Source organism: Acipenser ruthenus, chromosome 10 (genome assembly GCF_902713425.1).
Source record: "Acipenser ruthenus chromosome 10, fAciRut3.2 maternal haplotype, whole genome shotgun sequence".
In the NCBI taxonomy this organism is placed as follows: Eukaryota; Metazoa; Chordata; class Actinopteri; order Acipenseriformes; family Acipenseridae; genus Acipenser; species Acipenser ruthenus.
In genome coordinates this window covers 19,277,745-19,299,062 of record NC_081198.1, presented here as the reverse complement: position 1 = coordinate 19,299,062, position 21,318 = coordinate 19,277,745, and the positions used below count along the sequence as shown (strand labels likewise).

Below are 21,318 nucleotides of genomic sequence, written 5' to 3'. Positions count from 1 at the left end.
TGGATTGTCCCTGTACTGCCAGTTGGTCAAATGCTATCCCTTCCACAGTAATATACTGATTACATTTGCTATAACCCACCTTACATGAACCAAAACAAAGTAAGCAGAAAACATCTCCATACTGCTAGCAAACTTCAACACCCCTGAATCTGCTATGAATAATGTGTGGTAAATAATGTCCAATCAGAATCAGATAAATGGATGTCAAGATACATGGAGAGGGGCCTCCTTATACCCCAGACTGGTAACTACTGTAAAGAATTTCGGTTCTTTAGGGTGAAAAAACGATTATGGGTCTGTTGTGGACAGGATAATAACAATGCTTCACAAACAGAAGTGAGCCAGGTAACAGGACATGGAAGTTGTTATTGATACTAGTGATGTGGCACTTCTGTATCTGCAGTTACACTTAATGTCTTGCTCTGAATATTAAAAGGAAAAAAAAAAAAAAAATTGTGTATGCATTGTGGACAGGACTCACAAAATCACATTTTAGGAAAGATTTCAAATTCCTTTGAATTGGGAGGTCTGTGTTTCAAAGCAACAACCTACACAGGACATTGTGAAGAACTACATTATCAGTTGCAAAAAAAGAAGGAATTACCGGTAGTAACTGCAGTAGGCTGGAAATTTTTTTTTTCTTCTTTCTTTTGGGAAGGGAAGGTCATATTTAAGATCACTTAAGAAACTATATTTGTTACCTGTATGCATTAATAATAGAATTGTGGTGTACATGGTGTTCATATGGGCACCTTCACTACACCCCCTGCCCTTCACAGATTCACAAAAAACCAAAGTCCAGGAAACAAACTACAACGCTGTAGAAGCCATGTCCTTTTCACGGCTGAGATCATTCTTCCTGGAAAAAACGAAAGCTTGTGACGTGTACTTGACCTGTACGTTTGCTTTTAGAATAATCTGCTTAATCCGAACAAAGCCCCTTCAGATCCTCATCCAAGCAGCCTAATTTACAGCAGAGCAGCCTTCAATGACTCCTTTGACCGTGACTCATTCCAACCCAGGGGCCCAGAGAGCCACAGAACAGAGCAGGACCAATGATCCCAACACCGACACTGTTAAAGTATATGGTCATTCCAGCATACTGTATCTTTATTATTATTATTATTATTATTATTATTATTATTATTATTATTATTATTATTTGTTTATTTAGCAGACTTCTTATCTAATATTTACTGCCTTCACTTCACAGGTCTCAGATATTCCTAATTGGAAACCGCACACATTACTGTTAAGGTAAATTAGATTTGTTAATGGTAATTTATTTGAATCTGTTAGTGAAGAAAATGTACCGAGAGCTCCTTGCAGATACTTCAATGCTACACTTCTGTTCTACTTTGAGACATCGCATGAAGGAGTCAAGTCCACATTGAAAACACCAAGCACAGGAAAGGCAGTGATTAGTACTCAAAGGAGAGTCCGTTTTATTTAGTTCTGCAGAAATATACATAAAAAAAAAATATGTTCAGGAAGAGTCGTTGTGTTAAATGAAATGTTTGGAACTGTTTTTTCTACAAGGACTCAAACACACGCGTCAGCTGCGTCCCTTCAATGGCAAATGCAGCCTGGAAAAGAATCTCAATAAAAAACTATGGGCTGACGAAGCACATTAATCTCCAGTTCTCACAATATAATTATTGCCATTAACCTTGTTACTACAAGAAGGGAAATGGTTTATAGTGGAAGGATGCACTTAAAAAAAAAAAAAAACCCATAATTAGACACTTTCTAAATTAGCTTAAAGACCAACTTGGTACAGACATGAACCATCACAGATAGTTTACTGTAACTGTATTCTTCTTGCTTTTTAGATTCACTTTGTATTATTTTCTGTTTCAGTTATCACAAAGTGGCCTCCATAGAGCTCTCACTATAAGTACTGCTGGTACACCAGAGTAAATTCATTAACCTGTCCCGCTGCAACACTCTGCCCCTAGTGGAGGTAAGACGAAATACCATATAGCGCAAATATGAGTAGCAAAAGATGTCAACTATTTAAATAATTTTCTTCTTAAGCCACAAGAATGTGCACCTACAGCTATGGCCAAAGGTTTTCCATCACCACTTTGTAGTTTTCCATATACTTAATGAAAAACTGACAAAAATTCTGAAATTTCGAAATCTAACATGAAATACTGTATTACTATTATGGCTTCCGGTAGACTTGCAAAAGCGTTTTGTAGTTTTTTTGATTACATGACATTACATTTTTTTATTATGTCTCAATCCTAAAATTCTAGGTGATGCAAAGCTTTTGGCCATAGCTGTACAATAAGACAACTGATCTATGTGATGTGCTTTCACAAATAATTCAGCTCATAGACCTATAGGCGGAATACCCAGGAATGATTTGTTAATATAGTCTGCAATTGGACCTCATGTTTCATTCTCCTGTTATGAAGGCATTCACACTGTCAAACATCTATAGAAGAAATCGAATTATTCAGGGCTCTGCATGCTTGGGTGTATTCTCATCAGATGTACAATATTTCCAATTGAGCTTTTCAGGCACCTTTGCTTGCCCTCCGTGCACAATAACAGTTTTTGCAGCGTTTAGTTTGTTCATGAAAAAGAACCTCACTGATATTTTTTTCCTTTCTGTAGCGAACAGTATAAAATCATGTTTAGAAGCTGGGATTGATCTCTGTCGTAGACTTTAAAAATAACGTTTGCATACTGCCTGTGTTGAAAATATAATGTCATTAGTATTCAAAAACATTCAGAATTATGAAACTCAATAGTGCTACTTGCAGAAATAATAAAAGAAATGGAATACATTCAATGAAAAACACCTTTCTAGAAGGATTCAATCACATTGTCATTGTACAGTATTTATTCAATTGCATTGTCATTGTACAATATTTCTGTAAGTATTTAAAAACAACACAAATGTAAAAAAAAACCTTTGTTTGCATTTGTGTTTTACTTCTCTTACCCCCTGCTGCTGTAAGGCTGTTTAGTTCACAAAGTGACAGAATGGGCGGAAAACTAAGCTGGGCAACATAAACAAATAGGTAAGCCAACAATGCCTGCTCTGTTTCTGATGAAGACCAGGGAAAAGGGTGGTTAACACCCAGGAATTATATTTTAGTGTACAACTGAACAGGATTGTGGGACACTGCGGCTTTAAGAGACACAGCAAATGGCCACAATAATGAATTTCAAAAACCTAGAGGAATAAAACCCTAGAGGAGCAGACCCTGGATCACAGTACTAAACTGAAATCAAAATACCATCTTGGATAATGAGCAAAGGGACAGGGGCAGCCGACAAGACAGCCAGTCTCATCCTGATTCAACCTGCAAAGACTTCATGGCTGCTGAAAGGAAACACCCAGGTGGACAAATGCATTTAGCAACTGTGCCTGGAAAGAGCACAGCCAATGCAGACTATGTGTGTGTGTGTGTGTGTGTGTGTGTGTTCCTGGAATGCAGCGCATCTTTTACAGTGGAGACCATATACAGGATAATTATACAGTACTCTACAGTTGCAGCCATCTATTCTGCCCACGAAAGACAGTAAAAGTAGCATGGTCTTATCGAAACAGACTGAACTCCAAAATGAACAATAAAAGAACCTTGAATGAATCTTTACATTGCTAACTTCAGAAGTGCAAACTAAAATGTATAAGGACCATATTTTACAATTCCATACCACCGGATTTATTTTTATTGACCTTGATCTTTTTCACTAATGCAATACTCGGGGTGTAGGGATTCACTGTGTACCGATCAATCATAATCATATTGTATCGTAATAGAGACCAAAAGCATAACATAGCTCATCGTACTGTGTTATAGTTGGTATGAATACATACTTTCCCTATCTCGTTTAATTTTTGTCTTTTAACAAAATAGTCTATTTGATCTTATCATGAGTCATACAGGTAGACCATTAGGATCATACCCTGTATCGTGATGCACATTGTAGCGTGACATTAGGGTATCATTACACTCCTATACTAACCACAATTGTGTTTGTTTTCGTTTTGACGTTAAAGATACATGCCACACTGTACTCTGTTAAGACACTTGGGTTGTTTTAAATAGAGGAATTACCACCAGCAATTATTATTATTATTAGTTTATTTAGCAGATGCATTTATCCAAGGTGACTTACAGAGACTAGGGTGTGTGAACTATGCATCAGCTGCAGTCATTTACAACAACATCTCACCTGAAAGATGGAGCTTAAGTGACTTGCTCGGGGTCACACAATGAGCCAGTGGCTGAGCCTGGATTTGAACCGGGGATTTCCTGGTTACAAGCCCTTTTCTTTAACCACCAGACCACATGGCCTCCTCCAGTCTTGTGACAGTCCACTCTTCCACAATCATACAATTATACCCAAGCCTGTGATCTAAAGGGTTAATCCCTGTTCCTGGTCTCCAATTTAAAATGCCTGTTGGGGTCCCCATACACCCTTGTATGATTGCGACACCTGTCCCCATATACACGCCTGACCGGGCACACAAGGATGCATCTCGACATGAGTAAAAGCCCAGGACAAAGCATCTGTTCAATAGTGGGTTATTTATTGGAGCTTCCACATCAAAAGAAATCAGACCATGTCCTGTATCTTTCTGTACAGTGTTTAGCAGTAACATCTGAAGGTCTTCCTTTCCGAATGCAGTGTTTAGTGTCAGCATAACTGCTTCATCTGCACCCTTAAAGAACAGCAGCATGTGATCCTCATTCTCAGCATTCTCAGAAACGAGCGGGGACACCTAGACAGATGAAAGCTAACTCATTTCATTCACCCTCCCTTCTCAGGTATAACAATGACTTATTTGTAGGTGACCAGAACTGGACACAGTATGATAAGTGAGGAATTTACCCTAACAGAGTTTACCCTGAAAGGTACTAGTGTTCCACGGTATATCGATACCTACGGTATATTACGATACCAAAATCCTACGATACCTAATATCGGGGTAAAATAAAAATATCTAAGTATCATGGTTTATTTCATACTGTGTTTTATTTTTATTTTTTTTATTTTTATTTTTGGAACTTTTGATACAAAACTCTAATTGCGTGCTTTAAAAACAATATGAACTAAGCTTACTCATTTGTGCTTACCGGAAGTGACGAACTACCCTGCGCGTTCTAGGAAAATGTAATTACTGCAGCACTCATGGCAAATGCCGGAGAGAAGCTTGATGTGGAACTATTTTGGATTTCAGCCAGATGACAACAGTCAAAATATCAAATGTGTTTTAAAGAAGTGAAAAACAGAAGGAGGAAATGCCACCAATTTATTGAAAATCTATCAGATCGCCACCCCGATCATGTTGCCAAAGTTTACTCTTACTGTAATTTCTTCCATTCTTTTAGTTTAAGTGAATTCCAGTGCATATTAATTATAAAAAAAAAGTCACAACAAAGATAACACATAAAACAGGAATGCGCTAGAAGCTGATCAAAAGGGAGTTCATTGATGCTTGTTTACGTCGTCATTACAGTATACAAAATTTTGACGACGTGTCATTAAAACTCTACCGCATGTCAAATGTTAGCGATGTTTTTGTATTCTTTGGATTTTGTGTTAATCCGTATTTTTTGTGCATGTAATGTGACAGCTGTGAAAATCCTGTGTTTTGAATTGCACGCATGAGCTGTGGAAAGACCAGGATGAATACAGACTTCAATGCCAGCAGATCAGTTTCCCTAGATAACAGGATCAATGTGATGCTTCACCTGCAGAGGAAAGCACAGGACCTATAAAGCTTCCGAGTCACACTGCAAAAGTCTGCCAATGCAGTCGGCTACAAGTTCAGCATGAAAGCAACACGAAGTACTAACAGTTTATTATAGTAACCAAAGTGGTTGTCTTTTGTCTAATTTACTTTCTTTGCAAGATTTAACAGCTAAACAAGCATGATGGGCCGAATGGCCTCCTCTTGCTAGTAAAATGTCTTATGTTCTTATTTAAGGTGCACTGGAACGTTGTTTTGACGAAGACATTTGGTTTGAATACGCTTAAACAGAATTCTGTTCTAATAGCACATCAGAGGAAGGCATCTACATTAGTGCTTAACTTTGAATTTTTCAATGTTAAATTGCGTAGCAGCATTTTTAGCAAAGCAGTTCTTCATCCGCTGAACAAATTAATAAATTTGGAAGAGGTGATTTTCAAAATATCTAACACTATAAAATTGTAAAATAAACGCATTGTATTTCAAATTATGGAATACAACATTTCTGTGTATTCCCTAATTTAACACATTATTGTGTTCGCTTATAAAGAAATGTTTTATAGTGTACATGAATCAATCAGGCTAGTGTAGTTAAGCATTATACTGTGTTTACTTGTTTTACTTTTTAAAATATTTGAACAGTATGGATTCATGGAGGCATTATGTTGTAGTGACTTTAAGAACATAAGAAATGTTACAAACATGAGGAGGTCCATTTGTCCCATCTTGCTCATGTGGTTGTTTATTGATCCAAGCAAGAACCTCATCAAGCCATTTCTGAAGTAACCCTGTAAATCAGCTTCCACAACAGAGCTTCATTTTTTTATTCCTTGCTCACATTTTTAGGGCACTTCTAAGATACCCCTGTAAGTAAAACATCTGGCCTAGTTATAAAAAGTCTGCTTCAAGGAAAGTATTTCTGTTTTATTTTATTATCTATAAGAGATTCCTTGTAATTGGAGTATTTGAAGCTGGCCTAAACACCAGAGTTCGCTTACATGAAGTGTTGCACTTTCTTACCAGTGTTATTTGAATTCTATAGTCCGTGACAATGACCTTTGAATACACTGAAACTTGTTTTCAGCAGTGTATGTGTGTGTGTAGATATATATATATATTATATATATATATATATATATATACACAGTACTGTGCAAAAGTTTTAGGCGGGTGTGAAAAAATGCTGTAAAGTAAGAATGCTTTCAAAAATAGACATGTTAATAGTTTATATTTATCAATTAACAAAATGCAAAGTGAGTGAACAGAAGAAAAATCTACATCAAATCAATATTTGGTGTGACCACCCTTTGCCTTCAAAACAGCATCAATTCTTCTAGGTACACTTGCACACAGTTTTTGAAGGAACTCGGCAGGTAGGTTGGCCCAAACATCTTGGAGAACTAACCACAGTTCTTCTGTGGATTTAGGCAGCCTCAGTTGCTTCTCTCTCTTCATGTAATCCCAGACAGACACGATTATGTTGAGATCAAGGCTCTGTGGGGGCCATACCATCACTTCCAGGACTCCTTGTTCTTCTTTACGCTGAAGATAGTTCTTAATGACTTTCACTGTATGTTTGGGGTCGTTGTCATGCTGCAGAATAAATTTGGGGCCAATCAGATGCCTCCCTGATGGTACTGCATGATGGATAAGTATCTGCCTGTACTTCTCAGCATTAAGGAGACCATTAATTCGGACCAAATCCCCAACTGCATTTGCAGAAATGCAGCCCCAAACTTGCAAGGAACCTCCACCATGCTTCACTGTTGCCTGCAGACACTCATTCGTGTACCGCTCTCCAGCCCTTCGGCGAACAAACTGCCTTCTGCTACAGCCAAATATTTCAAATTTTGACTCATCAGTCCAGAGCACCTGCTGCCATTTTTCTGCACCCCAGTTCCTGTGTTTTCGTGCATAGTTGAGTCGCTTGGCCTTGTTTCCACGTCGGAGGTATGGATTTTTGGCCGCAAGTCTTCCATGAAGGCCACTTCTGACCAGACTTCTCCGGACAGTAGATGGGTGTACCAGGGTCCCACTGTTTTCTGCCAATTCTGAGCTGATGGCACTGCTGGACATCTTCCGATTGCAAAGGGAAGTAAGCATGATGTGTCTTTCATCTGCTGCAGTAACTTTCCTTGGCCGACCACTGCGTCTACGGTCCTCAACGTTGCCCGCTTCTTTGTGCAAGTGTACCTAGAAGAATTGATGCTGTTTTGAAGGCAAAGGGTGGTCACACCAAATATGGATTTGATTTAGATTTTTCTTCTGTTCACTCACTTTGCATTTAGTTAATTGATAAATATAATCTATTAACATGTCTATTTTTGAAAGCATTCTTACTTTATAGCATTTTTTCACACCTGCCTAAAACTTTTGCACAGTACTGTGTGTATATATATATATATATATATATATATATATATATATATATATATATATATATATATATATATATATATATATATTTAATAGCAAGCATTCCACCATGCTGTAGCATTATTAACTGTGCATTAGTCTCTTATGTATTTTGCACCTGCAAAAAAAGAAATTTGGCAGCCATTTAACATGTAATGGATATAAGATCCAAAATATCGTGATAGTATGGAATATCATGATACTGTGCATGGTATCGTATCGATACTCCACAAATGAGGTATCACAGAACACTAAAAGATACTGCAATGAAGTTCATATGAATGGCCGTTTGAAAAGCATGCAAAAGCCAGGCCTAAATAAATGACCACTGCCTGCTTGGAGGGCCTTACATTAGGGGTGTAATAATACACTACAATCATGATACAGTGCGTACCCACATGCATGTAGGGTACAGTATCCATCACAATACAAATCATGGTCCTGGTTCGCTACTCTGTGCAATATTTGATAATGAATGAATGACTATGTAGTTAAAAAACAAAACAAAATGTGGGTTACCGTGTTCATACTAACTACAAATCATATTTATTCAGCTTCCTTCTTCTAACAATGTGGCAGAGAAACAGTTCAGTTTTGCGGAACAGAGGTGGGTTTGCACAAAACAGTATATACTTGTACGTTACCCACGATCAAACTGAATTGAGAGAATCACAGAATACAACTATGTACTAAGTATGAAACCATTTTGACAACCATCTTAGGTCACTGAAAATAAGAAGTCAGCATTATAAACGGTTTATGAGATATTAATACTTCGATTGCTAAGTGCTGCATAGCTCCCCTGCTTAATCAGAATCAAGCAAAAAGCTTGAGAATACAACACAGCCGTTTCAAGTTTTACAGCTTCTAGTAAGTGGAATTCAATTTGATTAAATATGCTTATATACCACAGTATTCTGACTCAACTCAAAGCACACACACACTTGATTGAAGACTACAAGCGATGGCACAACTGATCCTCTTCTCTCTCTTCCCACACTGCCCCAGTGTGCGCTGTCAACTGTACTGTACATGGTTTGTTCTCTACTAAACACAGAGGCTTGGTGTTTCAGCTTTGTTTCCTACGTTCCTAGACTGAGTTCAGACTCTCTTTGCAATAGATAATAAACACTGCTGTGTGTCTCCTACTCACTTACAGTGGGAAGTGCTGATACAAGCATTGATTGCTGTGGATATTACACTGCAGGTATTGCACTGATTACAGTAGTGTTCATTAATACAATTTGTATTATATATAGGTGCAATAAGCATGCACATTGCAGTGTTATGTCTGCTAGAATGTGCTATCATGCTTTAGTCTTCAGTTCAGTACTTTACAGCAATGCACTTGCATGGAAACCTTTTAATCTTACTTACCAAAGTGCTAATTAACCAGGTGGAAATGAGTTGTATGATTGATAAATGTGATCACTGTTAACTGCAGTGTGACAGTATCTTATTATTAGGAGCCTGTTCCTATTGACTCACATTATATTCTGTCTGGGATGTTTCAATATGGTGATAATAAGACATCAACGGAAGTGATTATTACGCAGGTTTGACTGTACTTGAAGGAGAAAGAGGGAGAGCGCACCTCAATACTGATCCTTTTGTGTTTTGCTGTTTTTGTAATTGTAAAACTAATAAATGGAATTTCAAATTAATAAATAAGCCTGCTATCTGCAGCCCCATAATATAAAAAAAATGTCACTAATATCACTACTGAAGGCACTGATAATCAAGGTAATTAAGTACAATCTAGAATTGCTTTGATGGTACTGTACTGTACAAAACAATAAATGCAGGGTAGAATAGCAGTTTCTCTAGACATTCAGAATTGAATAACCGCAGGACATGCTGATACCGTATATCAGAGATCGAATGTAATCACTGCACACACCTTTGGAAATCTCACATTGCTTTGTGGAACTGGGTCTATAGTACAGCCCAGGCCCTGGAGACAAATTGAAAAAAGCCTTCCACAGCATGGGCAGCTCCAAGGGAACGATCTGCCAGTAAGGAGGGATTGGAACGGCCTTAAGAGCAGGAATCAATACTCCACAGAAATATCTGAAGCTAATTATGAAAACTGTATCAGCATCCTTTCATTTCACCAGGGAAAATATTTGCAAGGCATAGTAACCAATCCATGTAGAAAAAAAAGGAATCAGTGTTTGATCTTAACGTAAAACAAGCATGTCAATAGCATGCCTCTAAAATGCCTAAAAATGAAACTAGTAACAACAACAACAACAACAGTCTCCCATGTCTTGAATGTAACATGCATCCCACAGCATGACAATAAGCTAGAGCTACACTATCAGAATGATCAGATCAAAAAGAGTGAGATAGAAAGGGACAGAACAGTCCTCCGGAGGCTTTAAAATCAATGTGCTTATCAGTATTAGCAACATACTCACTGCCTCGCTCTGATGTTGTAATAAAGATACTTTGGTTATTTGCTTGCTTTTTAATTGCAGATGTATTGGCTTGGTTCAAATGATACAATAAAAACAAGTCTCACCTTTTTGGCACGTTATTTTGGTAGAACCTTTCGGGCAATTTGGATTTACATTTCTTTTAGGGAGAGAAATTGTCCTTCAAAATTCAAATGACCTAATTAATATTAAAATACAGGAGGGTATATTTAAATGTTTCGGTCCTACAGAAGGTTAGCTTCAGGAGTTCCGAGCCTTATGGTAGTCTACGAACAGAGCTAAAATCCAACACTATGTTAATGATATAAAAGAAACACAGTCAAAATGTGCAGTAGAGTACATTTTCAAAATACTGGTAGTAATCAGACTACCGTACTCGTCCACATTTCCCTCTACATACGGGCATTATTGTAACTTTTGTTCTGTAAGTTTGCAGCAAGCTCATATTAAGCCCCATATTTATCTTTTTGAACAAATTAGTGGAACCAACAAGTTTTTCCCTGACATTGTGCCCTTGGGGAGCCTGCATTTTTGTTCACAAAAAAAACACATTACTTTTCTTTTTCCTAATTGTCCAAATGCTGACAGTTCATAGTGTCGATTTCCTCATTCCTCAAAGTCACGTGAGTTGAAAGGTCTCAGCCTCACATGAGGAACTAGGAAAAAGCAAAGCAATGTAAGGGGAATGAAAACATGAATATCTCCGGACAGGCTGCCAGACAGCTACTTATCATGGTCCGAAGAAGAGAATAAATAAAACACAAGCACCTGATGGGAGGTGAGCAATGTACTCACAAAGACAGCAGCCTAGATCAAGCCAGAATTCTTCCCACATTGCTCAGAGGTGAGGAATCATTACAGCACTCCAGTCTAGCGGTCTCACCACTGCTAATATTCAGGCTGTCAACATTACCATGAGCCCCACCCTACAAGACATCTTTAAATCAAGGCTGAACTTTGTGACAAGCTGCTGAAAAGATGTGTTTAAAAAAAGACTGATTGCACATAAATGTGTTACGTGAGCAATAGGCTATAGCATGCTGGTGAAGCCATCAATTGCTCAAACTGTTCAGTGATAGGGAATAATATTACCATCTGTGTTCATTTCAGTTTACTGTATCACAGCTTCTACAGCAAAAGAAATAATCTCCACAGATTGCAACAGACACATACTAATACAGACATGGCTGATTTCTCAGCAGTCCAAGACAAGGGGCTCACTCATTTATAAATTAACACATTTACAAAAATATTTTAATTTTCATCCTTCAGGAAATTGGATGTAACTGCAAAGAATTTCCTCCTGCAAGAGGAGTGCCCAGGCAGGTGTTTATTAGTCATTTTCTTATACATAATCAGTGTTTCCACGTCTGTCAATGTGCATAATCTACACTGTATATGCTGCATGTAGTGGAAACGTTGGTGCAATGTGAAACACACTTGATAACACTATAGTCACAGCACTGTTTTCATAAGCCAACATACAGTATGTATAACATACTCATGTATACAGACTTCAAAAAACAATTTCATATCACAGAAAGATCAGCACGGTGTTTGGACTACAAGGAAACACCTGCCATCTATTGCACACACTTACGTTGGCTGTCTCATAGGACAGATTCGTTTGTAAGGTATTCTGTAAAGCTGCATATCCCTGTGTAAGTCAATTTCAATGGGCAAGACAGCAAGGTGTTAGGGTGTGAGCAGCATACTATCAGACCACTATAAAAGTCTGATACATCTGCCATTTTGTTGTTCCAGCAAGACTTTCAATAGGGAGATGCCGCTGTTATATATTATGGATAACTGACAGGGTCCATTTAACCAGCTGTGTCAGTCCATTCTGCAAAGGCGTGTTCATCTCATGCTGTGTTTTTATCTTTCTCCAATTCCAGTATAGTGCTAATGAGCTGTGATAATGTTGAGTCGCAAATATCATGCCTATTATATACAATGACGCATTAGGGATGGGATTTGTTTAGCCTAATATGCCAGAAAAAGCAACTATTAAATATTATTTCATTGTATGGTATTAGTAGTTCTTATAGATTGTGTCTCAAGTGTGTATGCTGCCTATATTTAAAAGGCTGCAGAAACTAACATCTTTAGTACAACAATACTATCTGTTTAAAATGGTAAAACCATTTTTAGCAACGTCTTGGTTATTTTTATTTGTAGTGTTAGTATAGTAAACCTAATTGAGGTTACAGTCCTTTATGTTTCTATTCAATGTTGTGTCGTCCGTGCGGCTCTATTAGACAGCACTGCGGTAATGCTTTCACCCAGTTGGAATGATGTAAACTGAGAGTTGGCTATTAAATATTTTCATTCAGTAACCACAGACATCAATTTCTTTGTCCACAATTTATAAAACAAAATGGAATTTGAAGTCCCGTCTGCCCATTCCGTCTCCCTGCTGATTACACTGCTCTGCTCCCTGGAAAGGCATGATTTCCGGTTCAATCGTTACTTGCATTTACAGACGTGCGCTGGAATAGGATTGGATGTGTACATATTGGTCATATTATATTGCAGTAAAGATTGTTTTTATATGCAATTATAAAATAGAAAAAACGGTCTGGAAGTAATATTAGCTGAAAGGGACTGAAAGACACAAAGCAGCCTGAATGGGGAGCTCGTCAAAAATAAGAAAGTTAATTTAATGACAATAATTCAAAAAAGGTATTTAATAATAACAATATTTAATAATAATGTGAGAGAAAGGTTTACAGAATAATAATGCTCCAATCACGCTATTAATTAAACACTGCACATTGCTACCCTTTGTTTGGTGTATTATAATTAACATTCTGGAACAAGAGCAGTGTTACTATACGTTCATCTATTATTGATGCCTGCTGTTAGTACCAGAAGGATATTTAGTGGTAGAAGGACAGCCGGTTTCACTGCTGCCAGTAGCTCCACAAAACTTGGTCTAAATAAATGCTACTTTTCATAACAAGCATAATGTACAATTTAACATAAATAATAAGTGTGCGACATAATCTTGTGGTGTTGCTATCTTAATCACCTACAACGCAGGCATTGACAGTCACTATCACATCTGTATCAAGGTACCCTTCAGTCTACATTCATACACATTAATACAGTGGCTTTGTTTGTATGCCGCAGCAGACAAAGGCTTCTCCTGTGTGCACAATTTCAATCCCTGCATCTCAGCGCTTCGTCTGTGACAGCCGTCTTACCTGACCCAGTGACTAGGTCAGTGAAACTGAAACAGCCAGGACATAATCCGGCATGCTGTACAGTCAACCCACAATGAAACAAATGCAGATATGCAAAAGTAGTCTATCTGAAAACAACATGCAAGTGTAATCTGACATCGGTGTCTGTTAATGTCCTACCTCCACCTGCACATATTCAAACACAGTATAAAATACAGTCCGACTTATTATTAATGATCAATGCCGTCGACTCATTCATAATTAAAATATTGATTACTGCATTGGGTTCGTCGCTGGGTTATGTGGACAGGATCCCAAACAAACATCATACTGACGGTGCCGCTACTACAACGCGGAACCGTAGGACACCGGAATGCTAACAGACGTGCATGCGTTCTAAACCTAACATTATAAATAAAATAACTCGAGCAACTTCACATAATGTGTATTGCTGTGTACGCTAGCTTGTTGTTCGCAGCATACACACTCTGTTTTGGAAACTGACGCGTCCAATGAAAATGTCATTTTGGTCATAAATCGACAAACGTGCCCAACACAATTGTAATAAATGTGAAATACCTCATATTGAATGTATTGTTTCCTCCACTCGGGAGTGATATGTGCCGAGAGATGCTCCGCGAATTTCATGCTGGATCGCTCTCTGTCTCGCCGGAGCGCCTTCTGTTTTTCTTCTGGTTGTTTATCCCGACACGGTGGTTTTTATTTATTTCAGATTTCTATTTAATAACCCTGCTGTTATATTCCAGGGGCTCCTTCGCCAACATATTACATGGGGCGAGGTCACCACACAGAAGAACCCAAAAGCCCCCTCAAGAAAACTGGCTATATTGTATGAAACAGGTTAGAGACCGAGTCGTGTCTTGAATGACTTTCTTTCAGGGCTCTGAAGAAACAGCAGTCCGCCATAACAGTCAGAAAATAACGCACAGCTACGTCACCGCGCACAGCAGCACCTTGGCACCGCCTTCAATGGTAAAGACCTGTCGCCAAGCAACGGCTCTGCGAGGCTACGTCACCTAGGGACGCCTACAGACCTTTGAAAAACTTTTAGTAATATGATAAATTGTTGAGGTAGTTCGTGCAAGTTTTAAAATGCATAGTTTTTTTTATTTATTTTGGCTTAATTTTGTAATTAAAATTATCTACGTAACTTTACTGGAAACCTTGTTTATAATTTAATTTTGGTGTACAATTACCATTACACCACCTAGTCGTTCTGCATTGGAAGTCAATTGATTTTGCAGTTGTCCTATGTTTTTGCCAGGGTGCTGGAATTAGGGGTGCTGGAGGTGCAGTTTTGTTCAATGGCTTTTAGCACCCCCAGTATAAAAATGGTTCCAGCGCCTCTGTTCTCATGGTATACTAATATGCATATGCAAATATGATTTGCTATGTTTTTAATATGCTCTCTGGGCTTTACACTGTCGCTAACATTTATGAGGGTCATCTTTAAAGTTTGGAATGTTTAATGACATCACACTACTTGAATTATTCAATATAGTTATTTTATTATTATTTATTTCTTAGCAGACGCCCTTATCCAGGGCGACTTACAATTGTTACAAGATATCACATTATTTTTTACATACAATTACCCATTTACAGCTGGGTTTTTACTGGAGCAATTTAGGTAAAGTACCTTGCTCAAGGGTACAACAGCAGTGTCCCCCACTGGGGATTGAACCCATGACCCTCCGGTCTGGAGTCCAGAGCCCTAACCACTACTCCACACTGCTGCCCACGGTATTTGAGTCCACAGTTCTTTTACTTCAGATTGTTTCATTTATTGCAAACATTGTTTTCCCTAACACGTGATTTGAGACAACAAGGTATCTAGGAATAGTATTATCTTTTATACCAGCATAGCTGTAAATCCGTGCCAGATTACCAGCATCTAAAGTGGTGGTTTTGACAGACAGACACTTCCTTCTGCCAAAGCCCAATATTTACTGACCTCCAGTGGCTGTGCATGACTCACTGTTCATTCAGAATCTTTTTAACAATATTAACAGCACTTGCAAGTAATAACAGATAATGTGGGAAATGTGTATTTCATCTTTGATTCTGAAGGGATTTTCACTAAGCAAATAGTGCCACTAGTGGCCACATTGGATAATACAAGTATTATTGTAAATTAACTCCTACTGTCAGCACAGGATTTCAGACATTGGCCTGGCAATGTAGTGGCTCTGTACCGAGGGCTAATGGCAGCACAAGTATAGGGCAGCTGGCATACAATTATGCTGATACTGGATCTGTATCACAGTGTGCTGACTATACCCTTCTAAATGATTTTAAATGGTAATGCAGACAGTGACACTACAATGGTTCTGTGCTTAGAGTAATGGTAATGGATGAGGCTTCTTTTGATATCCATTGTGGTGCCATTGCTGGTCATGCTGTCGTTTGCAAATGGTTCTACTCGGGTTTCTTCAGGGTAATGCACTGGGATTATAACGGTATCACAAAAGCATTTTTTAAACTTTCATTTCAAGATTACATTTAACCTTTTCAACATTACAGACCTGCATATATTTGCGTGTGCTTTTTAGCGGTATACAATGTCAAAACTGTTTAACTTGTTATCCTAGGGTAGCCTTTCTGTAAAGTTACCTAAAGTAATTGTCCCTATATTCCATATATCTTAGCCAGATATTGTATTCCACCAAGATAATCAACTCTGCCTTTACTTCCGTCAGGCGGCACGCACGGGATCATGGGATACAAAGAGAGCTCCAGGACTATTTTTCTATTGAGTGTCTATGGAGAGAGGTCGGATTGGGCGGATCTTTTCAATGTTTCAAAGTCTGTTTCATTGTTGCCCAAGTTCCATTGATGAAATATACAGTACTGTGCAAAAGTTTTAGGCAGGTGTGAAAAAATGCTGTAAAGTAAGAAAGCTTTCAAAAATAGACATGTTAATAGATTATATTTATCAATTAACTAAATGCAAAGTGAGTGAACAGAAGAAAAATCTAAATCAAATCCATATTTGGTGTGACCACCCTTTGCCTTCAAAACAGCATCAATTCTTCTAGGTACACTTGCACAAAGTCAGGGATTTTGTAGGCATATACTCAGGTGTATGATTAAACAATTATACCAAACAGGTGCTAATGATCATCAATTCAATATGTAGGTTGAAACACAATCATTAACTGAAACAGAAACAGCTGTGTAGGAGGAATAAAACTGGGTGAGGAACAGCCAAACTCAGCTAACAAGGTGAGGTTGCTGAAGACAGTTTACTGTCAAAAGTCATACACCATGGCAAGACTGAGCACAGCAACAAGACACAAGGTAGTTATACTGCATCAGCAAGGTCTCTCCCAGGCAGAAATTTCAAGGCAGACAGGGGTTTCCAGATGTGCTGTCCAAGCTCTTTTGAAGAAGCACAAAGAAACGGGCAACGTTGAGGACCGTAGACGCAGTGGTCGGCCAAGGAAACTTACTGCAGCAGATGAAAGACACATCATGCTTACTTCCCTTCGCAATCGGAAGATGTCCAGCAGTGCCATCAGCTCAGAATTGACAGAAAACAGTGGGACCCTGGTACACCCATCTACTGTCCGGAGAAGTCTGGTCAGAAGTGGACTTCATGGAAGACTTGCGGCCAAAAAGCCATACCTCCGACGTGGAAACAAGGCCAAGCGACTCAACTATGCACGAAAACACAGGAACTGGGGTGCAGAAAAATGGCAGCAGGTGCTCTGGACTGATGAGTCAAAATTTGAAATATTTGGCTGTAGCAGAAGGCAGTTTGTTCGCCGAAGGGCTGGAGAGCGGTACACGAATGAGTGTCTGCAGGCAACAGTGAAGCATGGTGGAGGTTCCTTGCAAGTTTGGGGCTGCATTTCTGCAAATGGAGTTGGGGATTTGGTCAGAATTAATGGTCTCCTCAATGCTGAGAAGTACAGGCAGATACTTATCCATCATGCAATACCATCAGGGAGGCATCTGATTGGCCCCAAATTTATTCTGCAGCATGACAACGACCCCAAACATACAGCGAAAGTCATTAAGAACTATCTTCAGCGTAAAGAAGAACAAGGAGTCCTGGAAGTGATGGCATGGCCCCCACAGAGCCCTGATCTCAACATCATCGAGTCTGTCTGGGATTACATGAAGAGAGAGAAGCAACTGAGGCTGCCTAAATCCACAGAAGAACTGTGGTTAGTTCTCCAAGATGTTTGGGCCAACCTACCTGCCGAGTTCCTTCAAAAACTGTGTGCAAGTGTACCTAGAAGAATTGATGCTGTTTTGAAGGCAAAGGGTGGTCACACCAAATATTGATTTGATATAGATTTTTCTTCTGTTCACTCACTTTGCATTTTGTTAATTGATAAATATAAACTATTAACATGTCTATTTTTGAAAGCATTCTTACTTTACAGCATTTTTTCCACCTGCCTAAAACTTTTGCACAGTACTGTATATCTGGTGAATGATGACATAATGTAATTGATAAGAAAAATGAACTTTTCTGAACACAGTTCATCGGCACATGCAGAGATCAGTTTCTAGTAGTGTGTAAAAACTTTAATGAGAGCTTTTACACAATATTTTATTTTATATTTACTATATGATATTAAACATATGATTCTGTACAAATGCAAATGTACTTAGTCTAAAGTAGGCTACTATAGTCACTATTATTATTAGTTTGTAATATCACCATAATCAAATATGATGGGAAATACATTATATAAATTCACTTAATAGATTCCAGAACACCAGTCCACCAGTCCATTACTTACATAGGTCTAAAATGTGCAATTTTGAAAGAAACACATTTTATAGCACACATGCATTTTCATTTTTAAACCGGTACTAAATAAGGCTCTCAGTTATTTCACCTCAGTAGTGTCTTCTGGGTCAAAGCAGGGTACTTGATGAAAGCATGTCAGTCAATAGGGGATGCAGCTGATTGGTTATTGACAGTAAAAAGAAGTCAACGAAGAGGTGGGGACAATTTCACTCGTCAGGGGAAATGACCCGGGAAGAACAAGCCAGTCAAAAAGCATGGCTACTGAACAGATTTCTTTAACCAGGTGCAGTGCTAGAGATCAGGTTTTAAAATTAAAATACATGTTTGCTATAACGTATATTTCTTTAAAAACTGCACATTTTAGATCTAATGAATGGATGTGCATTGTGGAGAAATGCTGTGGAACTATTTTGTTAGCTACTTTAAAGACCCAATGTCATCAAATTTGACCCCACTTTTTATTCATGGAAGGTGATCTTTGTGTTATTGTAAGTCATTCTGGCCAATAAAGACATGTAAATACACATTTTAAATGTTTATAATCTGTGTCGAAATTCAGGCATTACAGTGTACACCAAGCTGATCAAAAGGATAATAAGCTGGCTGTCCTGCTCAAAGGCAGGGCAGACTCTCCAAGGATTCTCATGCTTTCAGTAGTGCAGACTACAGGAACAGAAAGGCAGTGCGACTTTAAAGAACTTGCACGTTAAGACAACCAAAGAGCGAAGAAATCAGGACCAGTAAGGTACCTTATTAGATCAAATAATTGTACTCTGTATTTGTTGACGTTCGTTAGTCTGAATTTGATAATCGGAGTCAATATGGAGGCACATTTACAGTATTGGTTTTTTTCAGATACTGATTTATGTGCACATATCTGTGCTTTACCTTTCTATTGCATTTATGAAAATGTAAATTTTGATTTGCTGCGCTTCTACTCACAGATAAATGCTACTCTAAATACAACTGAGTGTGTCGGGTATTACAGTATAAATTGAACTGTTATAGTGGTGTGGTACCACCACAGTTAGGGTTTAGTTGGCTTTATTGTTAAACACTAATTTTTGCAGTTTAATAATTTCGACCCTGTTAAATGGACTGGCACAACATTTTGCATGCATGGTTTTGTAGGGTAAATGCCTTGTGACGTGGTTGAATTCATTCCAGTCAGATGTGTCGTTTTTTTGTTTATTTTTTTAATAGGCCTAGTTTTGGGAAAGTTTGGAGATATAGCTTGAAATTTTTAGGGTAGGAAGGGGGTGGCCCAAAGATGGTGCTTTTACTGGTAATACACAAATATTAATATTTGATGTTTAAAAAGCACAGCATTTATAGCAAATTTCTGTAAATGTAAAATGCTGAAACGCCAGGCTACTCTCAGATCTGTGGGAGTCTTAAACAATGCAAGCTCTCAAGAGTTCACAGCACACAGCCTTTCAGGAAGTTTGGTGTAGAAACATCTCCCAGTTTATAAAGTGCTGATTTTATTCTCAATGTGAAATAATTAAATTAATCTTTTAAATTTGACAGCAAGAAATACAACAAGAAACTAGGATTTGTGTGAATACTGGTGGTGTTTTTATTGAAAATCAGATTGCTCTAGCTAAAGTGCATTTACAAAAACTATTATGACAGCAACTTAAAGCATTATTTCTTTCACAAGGGGCAACATATACAAAGGGTAAATACATTTGTATTCATGTTGTACTTTCTGTACCTTTGCCAAAGTTATTTTTTGTGCATTGCATTTAAATCATCTAGTTTTAAATGCTTTTGCTTGAAGCAGTGTATTAAATCAAATTTCTTACAATGTGAATGCCCAACTGTGAATATATTTTTCTTGCTTTGTTTTATGTGTGATGATGCAGACCACTTAAGTTGAATATGTTTTTAGAGCAGTTTTTTTTTTAAATTTTCTGTTCATAGTTATATTCTGTGGAGGCTGTGTGGTCCAGTGGTTAAAAAAAGTTTGGAACCAGGAGGTCCCTGGCTTTAAATCCAAGCTGAGCCAATGACTCACTCTGTGACCTTAAGCAAGTCACTTAAAGGGTATATAAGGACCTTTTTATTGTGTTGCTACAACTTTTTACGTAAGGTGTGTGTATTGTTTTAATTTTACATTTTGACCAATTTTTTAAACTTTTAAATTGCATTCCCTGCCTCAAGATGGCTTCACATGTGCCTGCAGGGACTTCTCAGAACTACATTTTCCATCATCCTCCTGCTCACATATGTAACTGAGATGGATTTAGCGGTGCTCTGTCTTTAGCATGGGGTGTGAAACAGAGGTCCTATCCAGTGCTGTTGCATAGTTCACAGCTTAGCCTCTGTAAGTTGCCTTGGATAAAGGTGTCTGCTAAATAAATAAACAATAATATTATTATATAGTGCTAATATAGTTATTCATTATAAATAACATGTTTAATCAGGAAACTTGTTTTCATGTCTTCTACAATAAAATCATTTTTATATTTTTTACCCAACTCATTAAGTTATGCTTAAGTTTAAACTGAGTATAAATAGCTTGCTGCTGGCCATTTACAAGATTGTAATACTGTGCCTCTAGTGAGGTGTGTTAATGCTTCGGCTCTGAGATACACAAACCTATGTGTGATGACTATTATCGTATCATGCAGTTTAAGTTTGTGTTGTGTTTTAAATAGTTCAGTTAGGTTGGAGCAGTGTGTTTAACATGCACTTCATTACTACAATATGTCAGTGACATATTTTGTATTATATGCCTTGACCAGACTGCACCCAGCTACCTCC

The 21,318-nt window shown here is 38.0% G+C and overlaps 1 protein-coding gene across 1 annotated transcript in view; it reads right to left on the bottom strand.

Annotated features, from left to right (window-relative positions):
* xpr1a (xenotropic and polytropic retrovirus receptor 1a) overlaps positions 1–14,781 on the bottom strand; it is a 128,457-nt gene extending 113,676 nt beyond the window's left edge. Inside the window, exon 1 of the mRNA XM_034013268.3 lies at positions 14,340–14,781. Coding sequence (XP_033869159.1) covers positions 14,340–14,408 — 69 coding nt within the window. The 5' untranslated portion in view covers positions 14,409–14,781. The remainder of the gene's footprint in view (positions 1–14,339) is intronic.
* Between the last annotated feature and the right edge of the window lie 6,537 nt (positions 14,782–21,318).